General features: G+C 34.6%; 1 protein-coding gene and 1 pseudogene across 1 annotated transcript; both read left to right on the top strand.

Moving 5' to 3' along the window:
* Positions 1–459: 459 nt before the first annotated feature.
* Positions 460–6,922, top strand: LOC132550760 (uncharacterized; annotated as a pseudogene).
* A 3,819-nt stretch (positions 6,923–10,741) lies between these two features.
* Positions 10,742–15,608, top strand: LOC132550749 (carbohydrate sulfotransferase 11-like). Its single transcript, XM_060214844.1, has 3 exons — positions 10,742–10,780; positions 12,950–13,153; positions 14,685–15,608. Exons 1-3 carry the CDS (start codon positions 10,742–10,744, stop codon positions 15,606–15,608), a joined length of 1,167 nt encoding a protein of 388 aa, XP_060070827.1.
* Positions 15,609–18,633: the final 3,025 nt, after the last annotated feature.

Here is an 18,633-nt window from a genome sequence, read left to right as displayed (position 1 = left end):
TGAAAACAATACACGTTTTTTCCACACCCATTTTTATTTTCCAGACATGCATATGTTGGATGACTGCCAGGTTTGGAGCCCTGAGGTCAGCCTTCATGTTTGCAATACATGTCCTCACACAGGAGGACTCTCACACTCCACACATACCATACATTCCAACAAAACATCATTCACACAGAAATAGTTCCAAACGTCTTAGATTATTAATTCAAATATGCTTTCAATATACACATAGACGACATGAAAGGAAAGGTGTTGTGCTACCTCTATAATTGAGGTAACTGCCACCCTGGCTCCGTACGGTATACGTAGATACAATTTAATGAAGGTGTCTTAATATATTGTATATTTGATAAAATATGATATTTTAAGTATTTACCGCAAACATAAACTTCATAAACTAATTCAAATCTTCATTTTATAAATCATATTCAACTTGCCATTTTCATATTTTTAATCATGGAAAGTAAGTTTGAAATCTTGGCCAGGTAAACAGGAAAATTACGGAATGCTGACTAAGTGAAAACGAATCCATGAATTATGTGTTATGAATATACACCTCACAAAGTGGCAAGTGGTGTGTATTGGGCAAAACATTGACTTGTATACGGGCATGACAGGTCCGGATCCTACCGGCTTGGTCGCCCGTGTCTTACACATAACACCCGATTTACCCGAGTAATATTTTTGTTTACAAATAATTGTGAGAAAGGCAGAAGTAATGAAAATAAAATGTCCTTTCTGACGATATGAGATTGAGACAAAAGAGACGTCCAATTAATTTATATATATATATATAATGTATATATAATGAGTGTCCATACACTAAGGCTGATCACATGTGGCACTTTGTAAACAAAATAATTTACGAGTAAATATTCAGTCTGTACATTTCTTATCGTGCGCACTTAGTGCAGACATCGTGCACACATGTATTAAACAATTTCAGATTGAATAATGTACTTTTATATATACTTTCAGATTTCCTTATGCTTTTATCTATAGCCTCTAGAAAAAAGGTAATACCATGTTATGTTTAATGTTTTCCATGAAAAGGCTCCAAACTATATGTATATTTCCTTTAACAAGAATCCATGTCTACAAAATACTCGATCCTCGGCATATAATTTCAGTCTCCCATCAGTACAAGGTAAAGAATCTACAACATTCTACTTTACAGGCGCAAAAGAATGGAATTCTCTTCCAGATTATATTGAAAGTATATCAAACAAGCTTAAGTTCAAAACCCAAGTGAAATGTCACTTTCAAAACAAAATGCAAGAGAATCATGATAGTTATTATGTATATTATTGAGGGAAATACATTTGTAAATTCATTTTAAAGACCCCAATGGGAATAAACGCTTTAACGCTTTTTTGGGAAATCCTAGGATATATATACTTTTGTCTTTATTTATAAATATCACTAGCTGATACATTAAAGATGTAGCAAACAACTTATTCATCCTGAATAAATTTGTTATTATTATTATTACCATCTTTGTACATGTTTTAAATCCTCAATTGAACTTCCTTACTGAAATTAGATATACAGGCTATTAAAGTGCTTTCTTTGACGTCAGACGAAAAAAAGTAATTTTGTTTCAAATAGTTTAGAGCGTGACCAGTTAGACAGACTACATGATGATACAGGTATATCTCAGTGTTACTGTATAAGATAGAGCAGACATGTGATGATATGTCTTCCAGGTATATATATGACAACAGAACCTAAATAGTATTAAATAAAAGTGTTACACTATCAATACAGGTGTCATGCCCAGAACACAAGTATTAATATATGCACGGTCATTACTCTGTTATCTTTGGTAATATCGATTAACTTTCATAATAACACCATAATCAGAGATTATATATATATATATATATAAGATAATTGTTTTATTATCATCATCAGCATAGATTTATTTTTGATGGATTGAAATAAATATGTGATAACAAATAAGATGCACGAAATCATTGCTTTATGATGGTCATTTGTACTAAAAATACCTTGTGATCATTGATACAATATCATGATCTGTGAAGATGTAAATAATCGTTACTAGATCATCGTCTAGTTGTTAACCGAACCTTTGTCAAAACTCCTTAGCAATATCAAAGCTGGGTTACAGTGATATTGTGAAACTGTTCATTCAGGTAGTGGAATTAATAGTATGTGGATTATTAAGAATTCCTATTGACCAATCTTCAACATCCTCTTCCAAAACGTTTCTTAGAAAAAAAAAAGAAAAAATTTGAATTATCCACTCTGTAAAACATAATACACAATTCTAAACTGAAAGAAAACCATCGTTCTCTTGTTAACGAGAGCTATCCTTTCCAGTTGTGAATTAAACTGAAGCACATTTCGTGAAAAATACGTCCAAATAACAGAAGAAATATACGGAGGACGAAATCATAAAAATAATCGAGTTTCTGGTTGAGAATATCTGCGTCGAGGTTGGTAGTAAGATCTTCCAACAGACTATTGGCATACCTGTGAGAACTGACTGTGCCCCTTTGTTAGCTGACTTGCTTTTATTTTCATACGGGGATGAATTTGCCAAAGAACTTATCAAATCAAATCATAAAGATCTTGCAAAGTCGTTAAATTTCACTTTCAGATATATTGATGACGTCCTGTAAATATATAACAAGAGATTTATTGACCCTGTTCACTATATATAACCACCGCAGTCAGAAATGTAGGGTATAACAGACTCTTTATCAACAGCCGATTATCTCGATCTTTTCCTACGACGAAACCTTCACGGACTATTCTCAACCAAGCTGTTTAAGAAGCGTGACTACTACATAACTACAAATGCATCTTGAAAATCTAATCAAAACCTATTCCTAAGATCAGACTTGTGCTTTCTTATCTAAATTATGAATTTATATGAATTTAATTCACTTGGTATGATAACCCAAAAATAAGGTTATATCACATACTCTCTGCCAGTTTTCTAATGAGTTTAAGAATAAATTGATATTCTATTCTGATTGATTTTAGGAATACCTTGAATGCTTTAGCCCTTCACCTACATAACATGATGTGACGTACAAAATTGAATTACTGAATAAAGTGAAAGACGGTAATACCAAGAAAAACCACAAAAAAGCTGACAATGTTTAATTTTACTAAACAACTGATTGAAATTCTCTCGCATTTAAGAGGCTGTAGTAACCCCAAAAGTCAGTGATGTGAACAAGGAGAGAAAAGAGCGATTTCAGAGAGTCTGTTCTACGCACGAGAATGAGTTTCGTAGGAACAAGTCCATGGTTGACCTATCTCCACACATGTACATTGATCTAAATCACAACTCGGCCTATTGCTTCCTTTTAAAATCAGGACACACTTTCTGGAGTATGCTATTTCAAGTAAGTACATAAGTTTCAACTATACAAAGCGGTTCGTAGTTGGTGTTGCCATAGTAAATGCACAATTTATGTGATGTTTTTACTGTTGCTTTCCACCTCCCCCAACCTTACACTCACTCCTCTCCCCCCTCCCCCTCACACATTATCTGTATTAATTACAATACATTTCTCCGCCTTTTTATATTTTTTTTATATTTTCGAAGCAGAGTCTAGTGGGAAGTAGATAAAAAAAAAAAAAAAAAAAAAAAAAAAAAAAAAAACAAAAACAAACAAACAAACAAACAAAAACTATGGCAGGTGATCTTGTCTGGTTACCTCACTGCCAGATGTATACTGTGGATTCTTATTTTGTCCTCTGGCCAAAACATTGCTCCAATGGAGGAACAGTATTTCTTCCGAATTCGATGGTAATAGTGTTCATTTAAATACTGTGTAAGTGGAAAACAATCATTAGAGTCAGTTATTGCAGTTAATAAGTTACTTATGTTAGATAAATCCAGGTACCGGTTTCTTAATTCTAATATTGAATTTTGTCAACGCTAAATGATAAATAATATATTTGCATTCACTATAAAAACAATATACAATGATACTGGTTGTATGCTGCAAAGGTTAAGCTTTTCTATAGATTTCAACGATTCGACATTCCAAATAAACTGGTACAGGAAGAATTATTAGAGGAACAGAACTATTGACATAAAAATATGACAATTACATATACAAGTATTTCTTATTAATCAGTTATTTTTTTCCTAATCACACAAGAGTGAGGGACCATTTGTCATTTTCTGTTACTTATCTTAGATATATATAGGTACCAGTTTCTTACTTCAATTCTAATAATAAATTTTGTCAACGCTAAATAAGATGAAATATATTTTCATTCACTAAAGAAAATAATTTATAATGATACTGGTTGTATGTTGTAAAATTTAAGCTTATCTCTATATTTCAATAATAACATTCCAAATAAACTGGTACAGGAAGAATTAATGGCTCTTGACAGAAATATTGAACACGCGTCGACAGTTGGTGAAACGCCACATGAAATACCACTGTAGCATATCTAAATACATCATACTTGTACATGTTTATGTAAAATATTTCAATTTCTGATTCGCTTCGTAGTTCGTTAAGTTTGTCTCGAGAGCAACTCAGTTCATCACCCCATATATACTAAAAGGATAAAGAAACGCAGGGTGAACTTTAAACCAGAAATTAAGTATGATATCGGGCTTCATTTAAAACGAAATTTTGTATACTTACAGATAAATTAAAGCTTAAAAATTTCCAAAGTCTGTATTCTGCATCTGACAATTGGTTTAGAGGTACTAACGATTAAATTGAATGGACCCATAGGATTTTGAAATTGAAATTGAACTGAGTCATCAATATCTTGTGTGTCCGCCGTTTGCTGTTGTCACGGCCCTTATTCTTCTGGTCATAGAGTTCATGAGAGCGTTAATCCGTCTTATGGGGATGTTGTCCCACTCTTCAATCAGAGCTCTGGTCAACTGCAGGGGGTGGCTGGCGCTTTCGAACCTGTCTATCCAGCTGGTCCCAAAGATGCTCGATCGGGGACAAATCAGGGCTATATGGAGGCCAATCTAGTGGTTGAATGTTGTTGTTAGCCAGAAAGACTTGCTACGTGGGGCCTAGCATTATCCTGCTGGAGGGTTAGATTATGCTGCAGTAAGAAATGGATAACATGGGGTCGGAGGATCTCATCTCTATACTTAGCTGCTGTTAAATTGCCATCAATAACAACCAATTGTGATTTTAACCCGTGTGAGATTCCTCCCCACACCATTACTGAACCGCCCCCAAAGCTATCCCTCTCTACAACGCAAGCGTCCGTGAAACGTTCGCCACGACGTCGGTAGACACGTTGACGGCCGTCAGATCGATAAAGACAGAATCGAGACTCGCCCGTGAAGAAAACCGTCGTGGAGCATGTGCAGCGACCCAGGCCATACGACGCTGACGTCGAGCAGGGGTAAGGTGTGGACCTACGTAGGGGCGACGTGCTCTTACACCAACTTCTCGTAATGGATTTTTGAACTTATAGGACGCCCATGATTTCCACGAACATTAAGTGCACTCTCAACGGCAGTAAGGCGCCGATTACGCACATGAGAGACGACGATATAGCGATCCTGACGTCGTGACGTTACGCGCGGACGTCCTGACCTAGATCGATCGGCCAATCGCCCAGTTTCCCGAAGACGTCTTACAAGACGTTCTATGATGGAAACATTAACACCAAAGTGCCTAGCAACCTGATTTTGCAGCTGTCCTTGCATCAGCATCTGAATGGCCTGACCCCTCTGAACTTCTGTGAGTCGTGCCATTCTTAAAACGAATCAAATTCTCAATTAATTTTAGGGAAGCAGTTGGTCTATATAAAGACTAACAAAGAGTGACTTGACCAACGCTGCATGAGACCAGAACAACACGGTGCACGAGATTCTTGTTTTTTCCTTCCTCCATTTACCAGAGCTGCGCACTGTACCGTGACTAAATTTTCGATACATGACAAGGTGTAATATGACCTAATTACTCAATCCACAAAGTTTCACTTTATTTGGAGAACGCGTTTTCAAAATATCGGAATAAACATAACCCTGCGTTTCTTTATCCTTTCAGAATATATTGGACCTTAATGGAGTTTTTATTTGATATGGGATTTTGAAACGGGTCTTTTAAGTTTTAGGTTTGGGATCATCGACGGATAAAAATGATAACACCTATTCCATAAAATTGAACATGAAATGCAACCAAAATAACCTATAAAAGTATATTCCGACAGGCGTAAATGCCATAAAATATTATATACCTTGATCGGTTTAAATTATTTATGCATACGCGATGATATAGTCAATGATGCATTCAACGAATTAATCAAATTCATAATTCATTCACTCCAAAGAGTCATTACCATTTTGCTTTCAACTTTTGTGATCCTTGTCAGTACCAATATTACTTCATTGGAAAGATTGAAACCGTTAAACAAGACACTCAATTTCTATTGGAAAAAAAATGAATCCGACAAAAGCCCTTCGTAGCTTGAAACATGATTTCAAAGAGCAGTATACTTATTTACAGTCAAGGAACGCATTTATATGCTATTTCTGTCTAAAAATAGTGATTTTACCTGCAATAATGATTTTTTCAATCTGCAACGTAAAATTTGGAAAAGATTTCAAATGAACGGGATAATTAGCAAAAACTCGAAATATCCTATAAGTGAGGAGAAAAGCAAATCAATAACTCCAGAGATGTTCCGGGATGTCGTTTTCAAATCAATCGGTGATGCAGCAAGCACTGAAGTGTCGAGGAGGAATAAAGCCGAGGCTCTCCTAGAAGCATATTCCACCGTGGACATGGAGGACTTGGATAAGTTGAGTCGGCTACTCCAGCCAGATCGCGAAAAATTTGGTTATGATTGTAGACCAAGTTATCTTTTTCAAAACCGAAAACCTGTCAAACCTTGGTATTTGATATCATGGCAGCATGCCGTCATTGTTGCCATGCTGTAACATACACTGGTATTCTTTATTGATGACAATAATATATTTTTTTTAGTTTACATTGTTTGATTGTTAGACACTTCAATTTCGTTTGAAAGAACTTCTTTTGTCGTCGATCCAGGAGGAAGCCTCTACAGACAAGCGTGTGTCTTGGAAATCAGGAGACAGCTTCTACATAAAAGCTTGTGTCGAGATCTGGACTCAAACACTACGCACCAGCTAGTATCCTGGAGCTCCGAAGTCAGCACTCACACCTTAGGTACACTAATAAGTGACAGGCGCATCCAACCCCTTCCACTGAAATATGGGTACATCTGTATAAACATAGGTAATTAGCACTTAAACACTATAGCACACCTGTCTAAACATATAGTTGATAAGGAATAATTGTTGCGTCTACTATCCACCCATATCTACTTTGAACAAACCCTCCAGGTAATATACTTACATCTCTACCTTCTCAACTTCAATATCAAGATTAGGAAATACAAAATTAAAAAATTACAGCAGTATAATGGATAAATATATCTCAACTGACTGTAAGAATTGTAGAACAGAAGAGAAAATAGATAACATTTTTTCTATATTGCAATAGATTCGATCAGGAAAGAGAAGATCTCATTGACGAATTTGAAAGAATATGAATCCAATATACATCCATCAATCAGATTTTTGAAATCACGTTAAAATGCCGCTCTCCAGAACTGAAGAAGACAGAAATGATTGCTAATTTAGGACAGGAGATTTTTTGAATATATAAATGGAAGGCAAAGAGCGGGAGGTACATATACAAAGGAAGAAAACTCGGATCCTTCTGTCTGCAAAGTTATTTTAAAATGAAGATTGTTTAGTAAGGTGATGAGCGGACATGAAGAAGTTCAAACGCTGTTCGGGTGTTGTAGGTTTATTGAGATGTAGGTAGGCTATGGAGAGATGGAATCTCACATGCATTCAGGAACGGATACATACTGGCTAGAAATGTGGTCGTATTTATACTAGCCATGTGAATTAACTGATTAAGTACTATTACACATTAGCTAACAGGTAACCTAGGATTTAGTAATATTTGAGTTATGGACATGGTCTTACACACACCAATGGCAATAGACCTTCATACAGACTGCTTAGATAGGCCTCATGTTATGACTTATATAAACAGGGAATGAAATAATACATATGTGTAGTAGATCAGACAACGACAGAATGGTCAATACATAATTGTTCACAGTAGATGTCAGTAATAAATTAACAAATGCAGATACATTATGATGAAACATCTGACTTATGTCTAGCACAAGTTTGAATAATTCAATCTTACATATTAAATTTTAATAGTTCAATTTCTAACAAGTTCTCTGCAATAGTAGGTGGTAGAAAATCGTATAGATATTCCGCAGTTAACTAGTTTAGAATTATATATAAACGTTATCTGTTTTTAGACGAACTGACAGAATATCAAAACCTGATTCTAATAGTTTATCTTCAATACGCGTAAAAGAAGGGAGACCTGATGTAGTGAAAATGATTCATACATTATGTAACGCTAAGTGACAATTCATTTTTTTTATGTTTGAAAAAAAAAACATTCTTTAGATGATATATCACACTAAAGGTGTTTGGTTTTCAGGTGTTGTTGCTGTTTGCTAAATCACTGAACCATGTAACACGAGTATACATCCACGTATACGTAGCGCCCAATCTCAGTGCTTCCACTTTTGGTATACAGATCCTGTATTAAACAGGGGGTATCTAAAACGAAAATGGTTCGTGTTTCGTTTAGAATCCTTCGCAAATGCGTGTTATTGATAGGAGCACTAAGCACATTATTTATTTATGTTAACAGGGAAAGACTGATCCGAATGCGCGGTAAGTATATGTTTTGGTATAAAATTTCACACATAATAGAAAGGCTTTTCAACCGGATTTGTATCAAATCTCCTGTGATGCTGTGTCTGAGAAATGTATTCCCATTCAGTTTTTTAGACTAAATCTCAACGCATGCATGGTATTTATCAAACGTATTTCTATATGTAAAATAGATACGTTTTATATTGATATAGTTATTAAGAAGAGATATCTGCTTTACAAAGCAGCAATACAAGTCTAATGAAAGGTAGAAAATTATTCTTGTAATTACACATTTATATCAAATGATATATATGTAAGTGGTGTATCAACTTTATATATTATGAACTTTATATATTTTCATAGATGATGTCAAATTATAACTAATTTGAAATCAATTTTATACAAAGGGACTGTTAATTTATTACTGACATCTACTGTGAACAATTATGTATTGACCAGTGGCCAGAGGTATTCTGTCGTTGTCTGATCTATTACACATGTTCAAGTGTTAATTCGTTCCCTGATTATATAAGTCATTACCTGAAGCCTATCTAAGCAGTTTGCATGAAGGTCAATGTAACCTTACCTTGTTGTAAACAGCCAAATCTATTGCGATTTGTGTGTCAGACCATGTCAATAACTCAAATATTATTAAATCCTAGGTTACCTGTTAGCTAATGTGTAATAGTAATTAATCAGTTTATTAACATGGCTAGTATAAATACGACCACATTTCTAGCCAGTATGTATCGGTTCCTGAAGGCATACGAGTGTTCCATCTCTCCATAGCATACATCAAGTCGGCAATACGTAATGCATCAATGATTCTTTCAAAATTTCATAATTTGTTTGCCTCTGGGTTTTTTGCTATTTAGATTATCATGACAGATATCAATAACATAATGTAAACATTACGTTCGTCGGTAAGGTGACGCCTACAAAATAAAAATGCGTCTAGTATTGAGGACAACTTGTTTTGATAGGGACTAAAGTATTTTCCATTAAAGCAGTGTCAATTCCAACAGGTAAATTTACCTGTAAAACTTACCTGCTGGTACTCAGCAAATGATATTACTTGCATCTGTTATTTTCTGTTTGCATAGTTAGTGACACTTATAAAATACAAGTATGAAAGATATGTTTTGTAAATCACCTGTTATCAAATTATTTATTATCTATAATTTCCGATGCTAATTAATATCATGATAATAGCTCAATTACTTTACATAATCAATTGGGATATATGTAAAAAAATTTTTTAATTAATTCTATTCTCTTTGACCTATTGCACTATTTTAATATATCATGTCCTATCATATTATGTATTGTCGCTTATATCGTTACATATTTTATTTCAAATAAAATCACCGAGGACAAGTTTTACTAAAGATATTTTTAAAGTAAATTCATAGTTATTTCAAGATTCTGATATAGCTGAAAGTCTTAAGTTCGTTACACTTTATTGCATTTGGACTTATATAATGATAAAAGAATGCATTCACAACTGTTTACGAAAGAAGGAGAGTGAAGTCTGGACTATTATGTCAATATTAATGACAATGTTGAAACCACACGAGGTTGCGATGACGATCACACAATTGAATCGTTTCAGAACAGAATGAACCACACGATGAGGAACCTGTCACTTTAATAAAAATACGTTGAAAGTTGGTATATTTTTTTGTTCACTAGAGAGTGTACCAAAAGACCTATTCAGCAGTATGTTGGTATTTAATTTGTAATGTGGAGAACACTGATCGTTTGGAGAAAGTTTAATAGAAACACAATGCATTTAACACATTTTGATTATGATTTTGATATTTTTGCTCCTTTGTTTTTATTATTAATGTGTTGTTTTAATCTATAATTTAGCGCTATATTGCAAAATTCAAATATACCGTTTTATGTCTATTCAAATTTTACATCTCTTTACTATAAATAACAATATTTCGATGCTTTAAAAATGATCAGTCATGAAATATGAAGAAGTGTATTGTGTGCGACACTGGTAAATATCAGGTAAAAATCTAGTTCTCCGGGGCATACATACATACTCACAAAAGTGAAGAAAGGAGATAGTATGTAGCGATTAGAGAGGAGAATGAATTACAGAGACGAGGTAGTGAAGGATGAATTTTTTAACTATAATATTGAAGACGACCGTGTGGCTTAATTAAAGCTCCAACCTAACTTTTACTAAGAGCATTAAGGACAGAGAGGAAAGGAAGGGGATGACACATTATATGAACTTTTATGCTGATGTCTCCCATATTCAGTCCAATCAAAATTATTTAGTATATATAAAGATTCATCTCTTATCTTAACCCTGCCCAAAGATCGACACTTCACTTTTAGTGCAAAGCGTTGATTGATTGGTGAGGTGTGCATCATCCTAATGACTTGTTGAAAGACGAAACATTCCACTATCATCCATAGAGGATCTATCAATTAGTTTATTGGTAGGAAAGATTGGTCCAAAAGTTTCTCTCGTGGTCAATATTTGAGAATCAGTCTCTTTGTTAAAGTTTATGGACTAATTGCCTGATTCTGCTAATGACCTATTTGACAGTGTATTGCTAATCGTCCCTAGGGACATTCTGAGTGCTTTATGTCGAATCGAGTACTTCATCCGAAGATGAATTGACAATCGTAGTCGATTTTTGATCTAATAAGAGTTGTATATATGTTAAAGTCGCTTAACAGGAACCCTCGGTTAAAGTGCTTGTGACTTTTTATTCTAATTTGGCACCTCCAGATATGAAAAATATTGGTCTGTACTTACAACAATATAGAAAGGGTAAAATTTAATTAGGTTATCAATTCTCCAAAATTCTATTTTTAAAATTTAATTGAAAAAACACCCCTCATTAAAAAGAGCCCCTTATTTTCTCAAAACAATAGAACTGACACTTGGTTTAGATATTATAGTGCCCAAGTATCACACTTTCACATCTGACGTGCGCATCCATCCCCTTTCAGTGAAATATGGGCACATCTGTATAAACATAGGTGATTAGCATAACTCTGACAAACCCTCCAGGTAATAAACTTACATCTCTACTTTCTCAACTTCAAACTCAAGATTAGGAAATACAAAATTAAAAAGTTACAGCAGTATAATGGTTAAATATATCTCAACAGACTGTACGAATTATAGAACAGAAGAGAAAATAGATCACATTTTCCTATATTGCAATAGATTCGATCAGGAAAGAAAAGATATCATTGCCGAATTTGAAAGAATAAAAATCCAATATACATCCATCAATCAGGTTTTTGAAATCACATGAAAATGAAGACAAGTGCATAGGCTGTTCGTCAAATTCCGAAGAAAAGTTGACTCCTTATACAAAATATAAACGGTAAACAGAAAGGTCAAACACCAGAAACCTACACAACAGGTGGGCTCCCCTTAGATTGACTGGATTTGAGAATGGATTATGATTATGTTGAGATATTGGTATTTTCTTAATGTTTTTTCTAATACAAACACAGAAAGGCTTTCAATTTAAATAAATGTTTGATTACGAACAACAATTTATTTTGATTTACTTTGTTTCAGACTTAACTCATAGCGGTCATATTCGAGTAAGTACTAACTAAAAGATTTCGAAATATCTCAGGTATAATAATTTTTAAGTTTGAGTGTTTATTTTCTAAAATGTTGCTTAAATGTAATTTTAAAATACATCTAGTATATTATGCTATTAAATCAAGCATCCATTTACATTAAGTTGGGTTTAAATATTGTTTGTTGATAACAAGAGACATGCAATTTATTACTTTGTATAAGTTAATATCTATCAGTTCACTGATTGCGTTGCAACGTTTCTCTTTTTCCTATCAAGAATGTGATAGCATGTTGTATAAATTATTATCAGACTTGTGCTTTCTTATCTGAATTATTATTGATCGAATGGATTTCATTCACTTGGTATGATAATCCAATGATTACGGTTATATCACATACACTCTGCCAGTTTTCCAATGAGTTTAAGAATAAATTGATATTCTATTCTAATTGATTTTACCTTGAATGCTTTAGTCTTTCAACTACGTAACATGATGTGACGTACAAAATTGAATTACTGAATAAAGTGAAGGACAGTAATACCAAGAAAAACCACAAAAAACTGACAATGCTTTATCTTACTAAACAACTGATTGAAATTCTGTCTCATCTAACAGGCTGTAGTAACCCCAAAAGTCAGTGATGTGAACAAGGAGAGAAAAGAGCGAATTCAAAGAGTCTGTTCTACGCACGAGAATGAGTTCCGTAGGAACAAGTCCATGGTTGACCTATCTCCACACATGTACATTGATCTAAAGCACAACTTGACCTATTGTTTCCTTTTAAAATCAGGATACACCTTCTGGAGTATGCTATTTCAAGTAAGTACATACGTTTCAACTATACAAAGCGGTTCGTAGTTGGTGTTGTCATAGTAAATGCACTATTTATGTGATGTTTTTACTGTTGCCTTCAACCTCCATCACACACTCATTTCCCCACCCCACCCCAGCCTATCCCGCAAGAAAGTCTGGATTACCTGCATTAGTTACAATATATTTCTCTGCCACACTGCACTCCTTGTATTTTCGAAGCGGAGTCTAACGGGAAGTAGAAAAAAAAACAAAAGAAAATATGGCAGGTAACCTTGTCCGGTTACCCTACTTCCAGATGTATAGCCTTATTTTGTCCTATGGCCTAAACATTGCTCTAGTAGAGGAACAGAACTATTGACATAAAAATATGACAATTACATATACAAGTATTTCTTATTAATCAGTTATTTTTTTCCTAATCACACAAGAGTGAGGGACCATTTGTCATTTTCTGTTACTTATCTTAGATATATATAGGTACCAGTTTCTTACTTCAATTCTAATAATAAATTTTGTCAACGCTAAATGATGAAATATATTTTCATTCACTAAAGAAAATAATTTATAATGATACTGGTTGTATGTTGTAAAATTTAAGCTTATCTCTATATTTCAATAATAACATTCCAAATAAACTGGTACAGGAAGAATTATTTGCTCTTGACAGAAATATTGAACACGCGTGGACAGTTGGAGAAACGCCACATCAAATACCACTGTAGCATATCTATATACATCATACTTGTACATGTTTATGTAAAATATTTCAATTTCTGATTCGCTTCCTAGTTCATTAAATTTGTCTCAAGAGCAACTCAGTTCATCACCCAATATATATTGGCCCTTATAGGAGTTTTCATTTCATATGAGTTTTTGAAACAAGTCTTAGAAGTTTCAGGTTTGAGATCATGGAAGAATAAAAATTAAAACATCGATTCCATAAAATTGGACATGAAATGAAAACAAGTTTAACATTCAATCACATGATTCATAAAAGTATATTCCAACAGTCGCAAATGCGATATTATATACCTTGATCGGTTTAAGGTAGATAATACCAATTAGTGTTCCATGCTATCAGTTAGAAAATGACATTCTTTTTCCAGGTTCTGCCTATTCATATTATCATGCTACGTTTTGATTCATTCGAATAGTCACAAGGTTCAGAATATGCACATTAACTGGATTTTTTTTTTAAATTATCAGATTCATGAAAATTTCGAAATTTATTGAAATATGAGGAACGTTCGCTTATCCATTTAGTTTTGACTTTTGTTTTGCTATTTGCCAAACGTTTTCGGTTTTCTTCTGAGTCGCCTCATATGTTTTAAAATTTAGGCCCTTGGCATCATTGAGGAGTTCTATAAGGGTGAAACAGCTGTGTGATGTAGGTGTTCATTGTTTGGCTCTACTATATCTAAATTTTAATTTGTATTGGATAGTGTTATTCACTAGTGTGTCTGTTTCTTTAATCTTTGATGTATCTGTGAAGTTTGATATATTGATAAAGTTATCTTATTATCTTTCACGGTTCCAGATCGTCAGGGGCGACTTCAATATAACGTCACCGTTCGATCCTGTTCTATACAGCCGGAGAGGGAAAGGTATCCAATCACTAAATTCATTACAAGACAAACAACGGAAATTGTTCTTCAATAACTCATTTTCGTTCATGTTCACTCGTGACCCTTACAGCCGGTTATTATCAGGATATACCGATAAATTATTTATGCCTAATTATCATTGGAGAGATGTTGCCCCTTCAATAGCTAAAGTTACGCGACGACATAGTGAAAGATGCATTCCAGATATGAGATTCAGCGAATTAATCAAATTCATAATTCATTCAGAAGAGAAAGGACTCAAAAGAGACGGTCATTACCAGTTTGCTTTTGACTTTTGTGATCCTTGTCAGTACCAATATGACTTCATTGGAAAGATTGAAACGGTTAAACAAGACACTCAATTTCTATTGGAAAAAATGAACCAGACAAAAGTCCTTCGTAGTTTCGAACATAGTTTCAAAGAGCAGTATACTAATTTCACAATCAAAGAACGCATTGATATGTTATTTATGTCTAACAATAGTGCTTTTACCTGCAATGATGATTTTTTCAATCTGCAACGTAAAATGTGGAAAGGATTTCAAATGAACGGGATCATTAGCAAAAACTCGAAATATCCTATAACTGAGGAGAAAAGCAAATCAATAACTCCAGAGATGTTCCGGGATGTCGTTTTCAAATCAATCGGTGATGCAGCAAGCAGTGAAGTGTCGAGGAGGAATAAAGCCGAGGCTCTCCTAGAAGCATATTCCACCGTGGACATGGAGGACTTGGATAAGTTGAGTCGGCTACTCCAGCCAGATTGCGAAATATTTGGTTATGATTGTAGACCGAGTTATCTTTTCCAAAACAGAAAACCTGTCAAACCTTGGTACTTTGATATCCTGACAGCATGACACCGTTGTTGCAATGCTGTAACATACACTGGTTTCGTTATTGATGACAATGATATATTTTTAAAGTTTACATTGTTCGATCGTTAGATACTTCGATCACCTATGAAAGAACTGATGTTGTCGTCGATCTAGGAGGGAGCCTCTACAGATAGGCTTGTGTCGTGGAGATCGGGGGGCAGCTTCTTCACATAATCTGGTGTAGTGGGGATCAGGGGTCATGCTCTACACACAAGCTTGTGTCGAAATCTTGACTCAAACACAACGCTAGTGTCATGGATATCATGAGTTGTTGCTCAGGAGTCGACCCTTACACCTTAGCTGCACAAGCTAGTGTAGTAGAGCACAGGACTTTGCTCTACCACCGACAAAATCCAATGCCCTTACATACAGTTCTTCCGACAACAACCGTAGCTCTCCTTTTACTTCACAATAATGTATACCATATTCGTATATATGTAGGACTATATAAGATACTTAAGGGCCGATTATTTATACTTTTTGTGCAATCGGGAAAATGAATTTACGTTGGCGTAACTTGCTGACAAGTACTAAGTGAAATATCAAGTCACTTCGATGTAAAATACACTTCGATACACGCACAGAAAATAATCAACAATCTTAAGATTGACATTTGATAACCGCCATTTTTTATAAACATTGATAAAAGGATAAAAGAAAATGCCTTATGCATGTCACGTACATCTATATGTTACCTGGGTATTGTGTGGGTCACGTGAGCGAGGTTTTGAGCAGTAAGCGTAAATAGCAACATTGATAAAAGGATAAAAGAAAATGCCTTATGCATATCATTAGAACACCGACGAATAAAATTAAACTGTTATATTATACTGGAGGCAGAAGATGGCGCCACTCAGTGGTCATTAATGACACCTTGACAACAAAATAGTTCTAAGAGCAAATTATTAAATCGACTTTTTAAAATATTAAATTTGCCAAGATACGTAAAATTTTACATTTCATCAAGATTTTTTATGTCTCTTTACATTGAACTTTAAATATTTGAAATTAAAAAAAACCAAGGAAACATTGCTCATTTATAAACTCTTTCGAAACCATGTTTTATAATTTCACGAAATGTATTAAGTCATGGAGTTTATGCACCTTTCTGTCTTTAGTTTAAGCCCCTAGCATTACTCACTTACCAGTAGAGATATTCTATTGCTAATATTGATTTTAAAAGGGACAATTTATCAAAGCCTTATACATTATACTGTCAAACTTCTATGAATCGAATCGAATTTCTCGATATATCGAAGTTTTTGTCTGGTTCGGAATTTTATTACTATACATTAAAACTTACCAACCCCTTTCTGGATCGAAGTTTTGTAAATTGATCAACAATTTCATACTCTAAAAGAAAAAATCGGGATGAGTTGCATTCGCACAATGCAAAGTAAAATTAAGTTCGCCTCTGACGTGACTTCACTTCTGCGTATAGTTGGATTATCAACTTGGCTCACGCGACTGATCACGCAGTTATTTCATCGTTCCATTGGGTAGTTATTTTTGGAAACTTAATGATATTAACAAATCAAGCGTGTGTGTAGTAATTTCGAGACATTATGAAGTAATTTGTTCTTCCGACAGACTTTAAAGACGAAAATACGAAGAAGTGGGTATTAAGGAATAGTTATGCGTATTGTTAATGAAATGCTGATATTCCCCGGTGGCACCGTGGTATCATACCGAGGGATCCGGCATCACGGTATACCGCTTATTAGTATATTGTAGGTGAGTGGACCGCACGTGTTGAAATACGAAAAGTATCAAGGCAGAATGCGCCATTATTTTACATGCATGCGAATTGAATGGATAATGTATCTATGGCTGTATTTTAGGAGTCACATACCGGTTTGAAGTGTTTAAATATTTGTATATTTCATTGAAGTATGTCTTATGTGTATTGGTTGTACTATTTGAATTTCGCCCCTATTCTCGTGCAGAACTTAAAGGTGTATAAGCTCGTGCGTAGCGAGTTATTGATAGTGTATTGTCATGGTTATATAAGATAGTTTATAGTCATATCAATAAATATAATTATTTCTTTTATTATAATGCATAGAATATAGTCTTCTAGGGTATTATTTGTATATTGTAACTTCATGCCATGTATATAAACATATCATGAGCTGACGGTGGAACTTCATGTATGGAAGCCCTAAACAGTCAAATTCGCTTGGTGTTTACCAGAGTGGACACGTCGTAGGCAATGTGGTGTTGATTCCTGTCTGATGTACTGCATACGGGTTTACAATGCAGGAGTATTGACATGTTGATTTGGTCGTGTTGCACGCCATTGATACACGAACACTATGGAGGCCCAGCTGCGTGTTGCGGCGAAAGTACCATGTTTGGTCATTGATCTTCGATCATACTGTGTGAGATCTTCCTGGAAGGCTAGTCACTTGTTATGCCTTGACATGAACTTATAATTGTTAATTTATTGTGGAACTGTGCCATGTATCTCGGTCAGGTGATTTGAACACTTTCAATCACTTTATGGAACAACGGAGGTAACATCTCACTGGTTTCGACGGGAGGAATTACAGACATTGTTGTGTGGGCTGTTCTTGAAGACTGGTCGCCAGAAGGAGCTCATATATGAACTGTAGGATGTATATAGGGTGTAAATAAATTAGGGTTTATAGGTTTTAGGTAGTAGCTTATTCTATAATATCTTCGGATCTTCATAGTAATGTATAGATTGGTATGAAATGTCATTATTGGCAGTGTGATTATGTCGTGTGAGAGATTTTCTTAAAATAGGTGTACCATATGTCAGAGTTACTCAAGCCCTTTCGTGCCTGGAGCATACTTTACCCACAGTTAAGCAAGGATTATGAAACTTGAGGTATACAAAGGTCATGGTAAGGCAATGTGCCGTGTACCAAATGCAAAGTCATCGACCCACCAATTCCAGAGTGGTTGTCCTTTGTTGAACAAGGATAATGAAACGTTGTGTATACATTTATCATACTAATTTGATTTGCAGTGTAACAAATTC

Source organism: Ylistrum balloti, unplaced genomic scaffold (assembly GCF_031769215.1).
Source record: "Ylistrum balloti isolate Yb309-2 unplaced genomic scaffold, AGI_CSIRO_Ybal_v1 Utg369624, whole genome shotgun sequence".
Classification (NCBI taxonomy): domain Eukaryota; kingdom Metazoa; phylum Mollusca; class Bivalvia; order Pectinida; family Pectinidae; genus Ylistrum; species Ylistrum balloti.
This window is presented reverse-complemented; position numbering and strand designations above follow the sequence as displayed.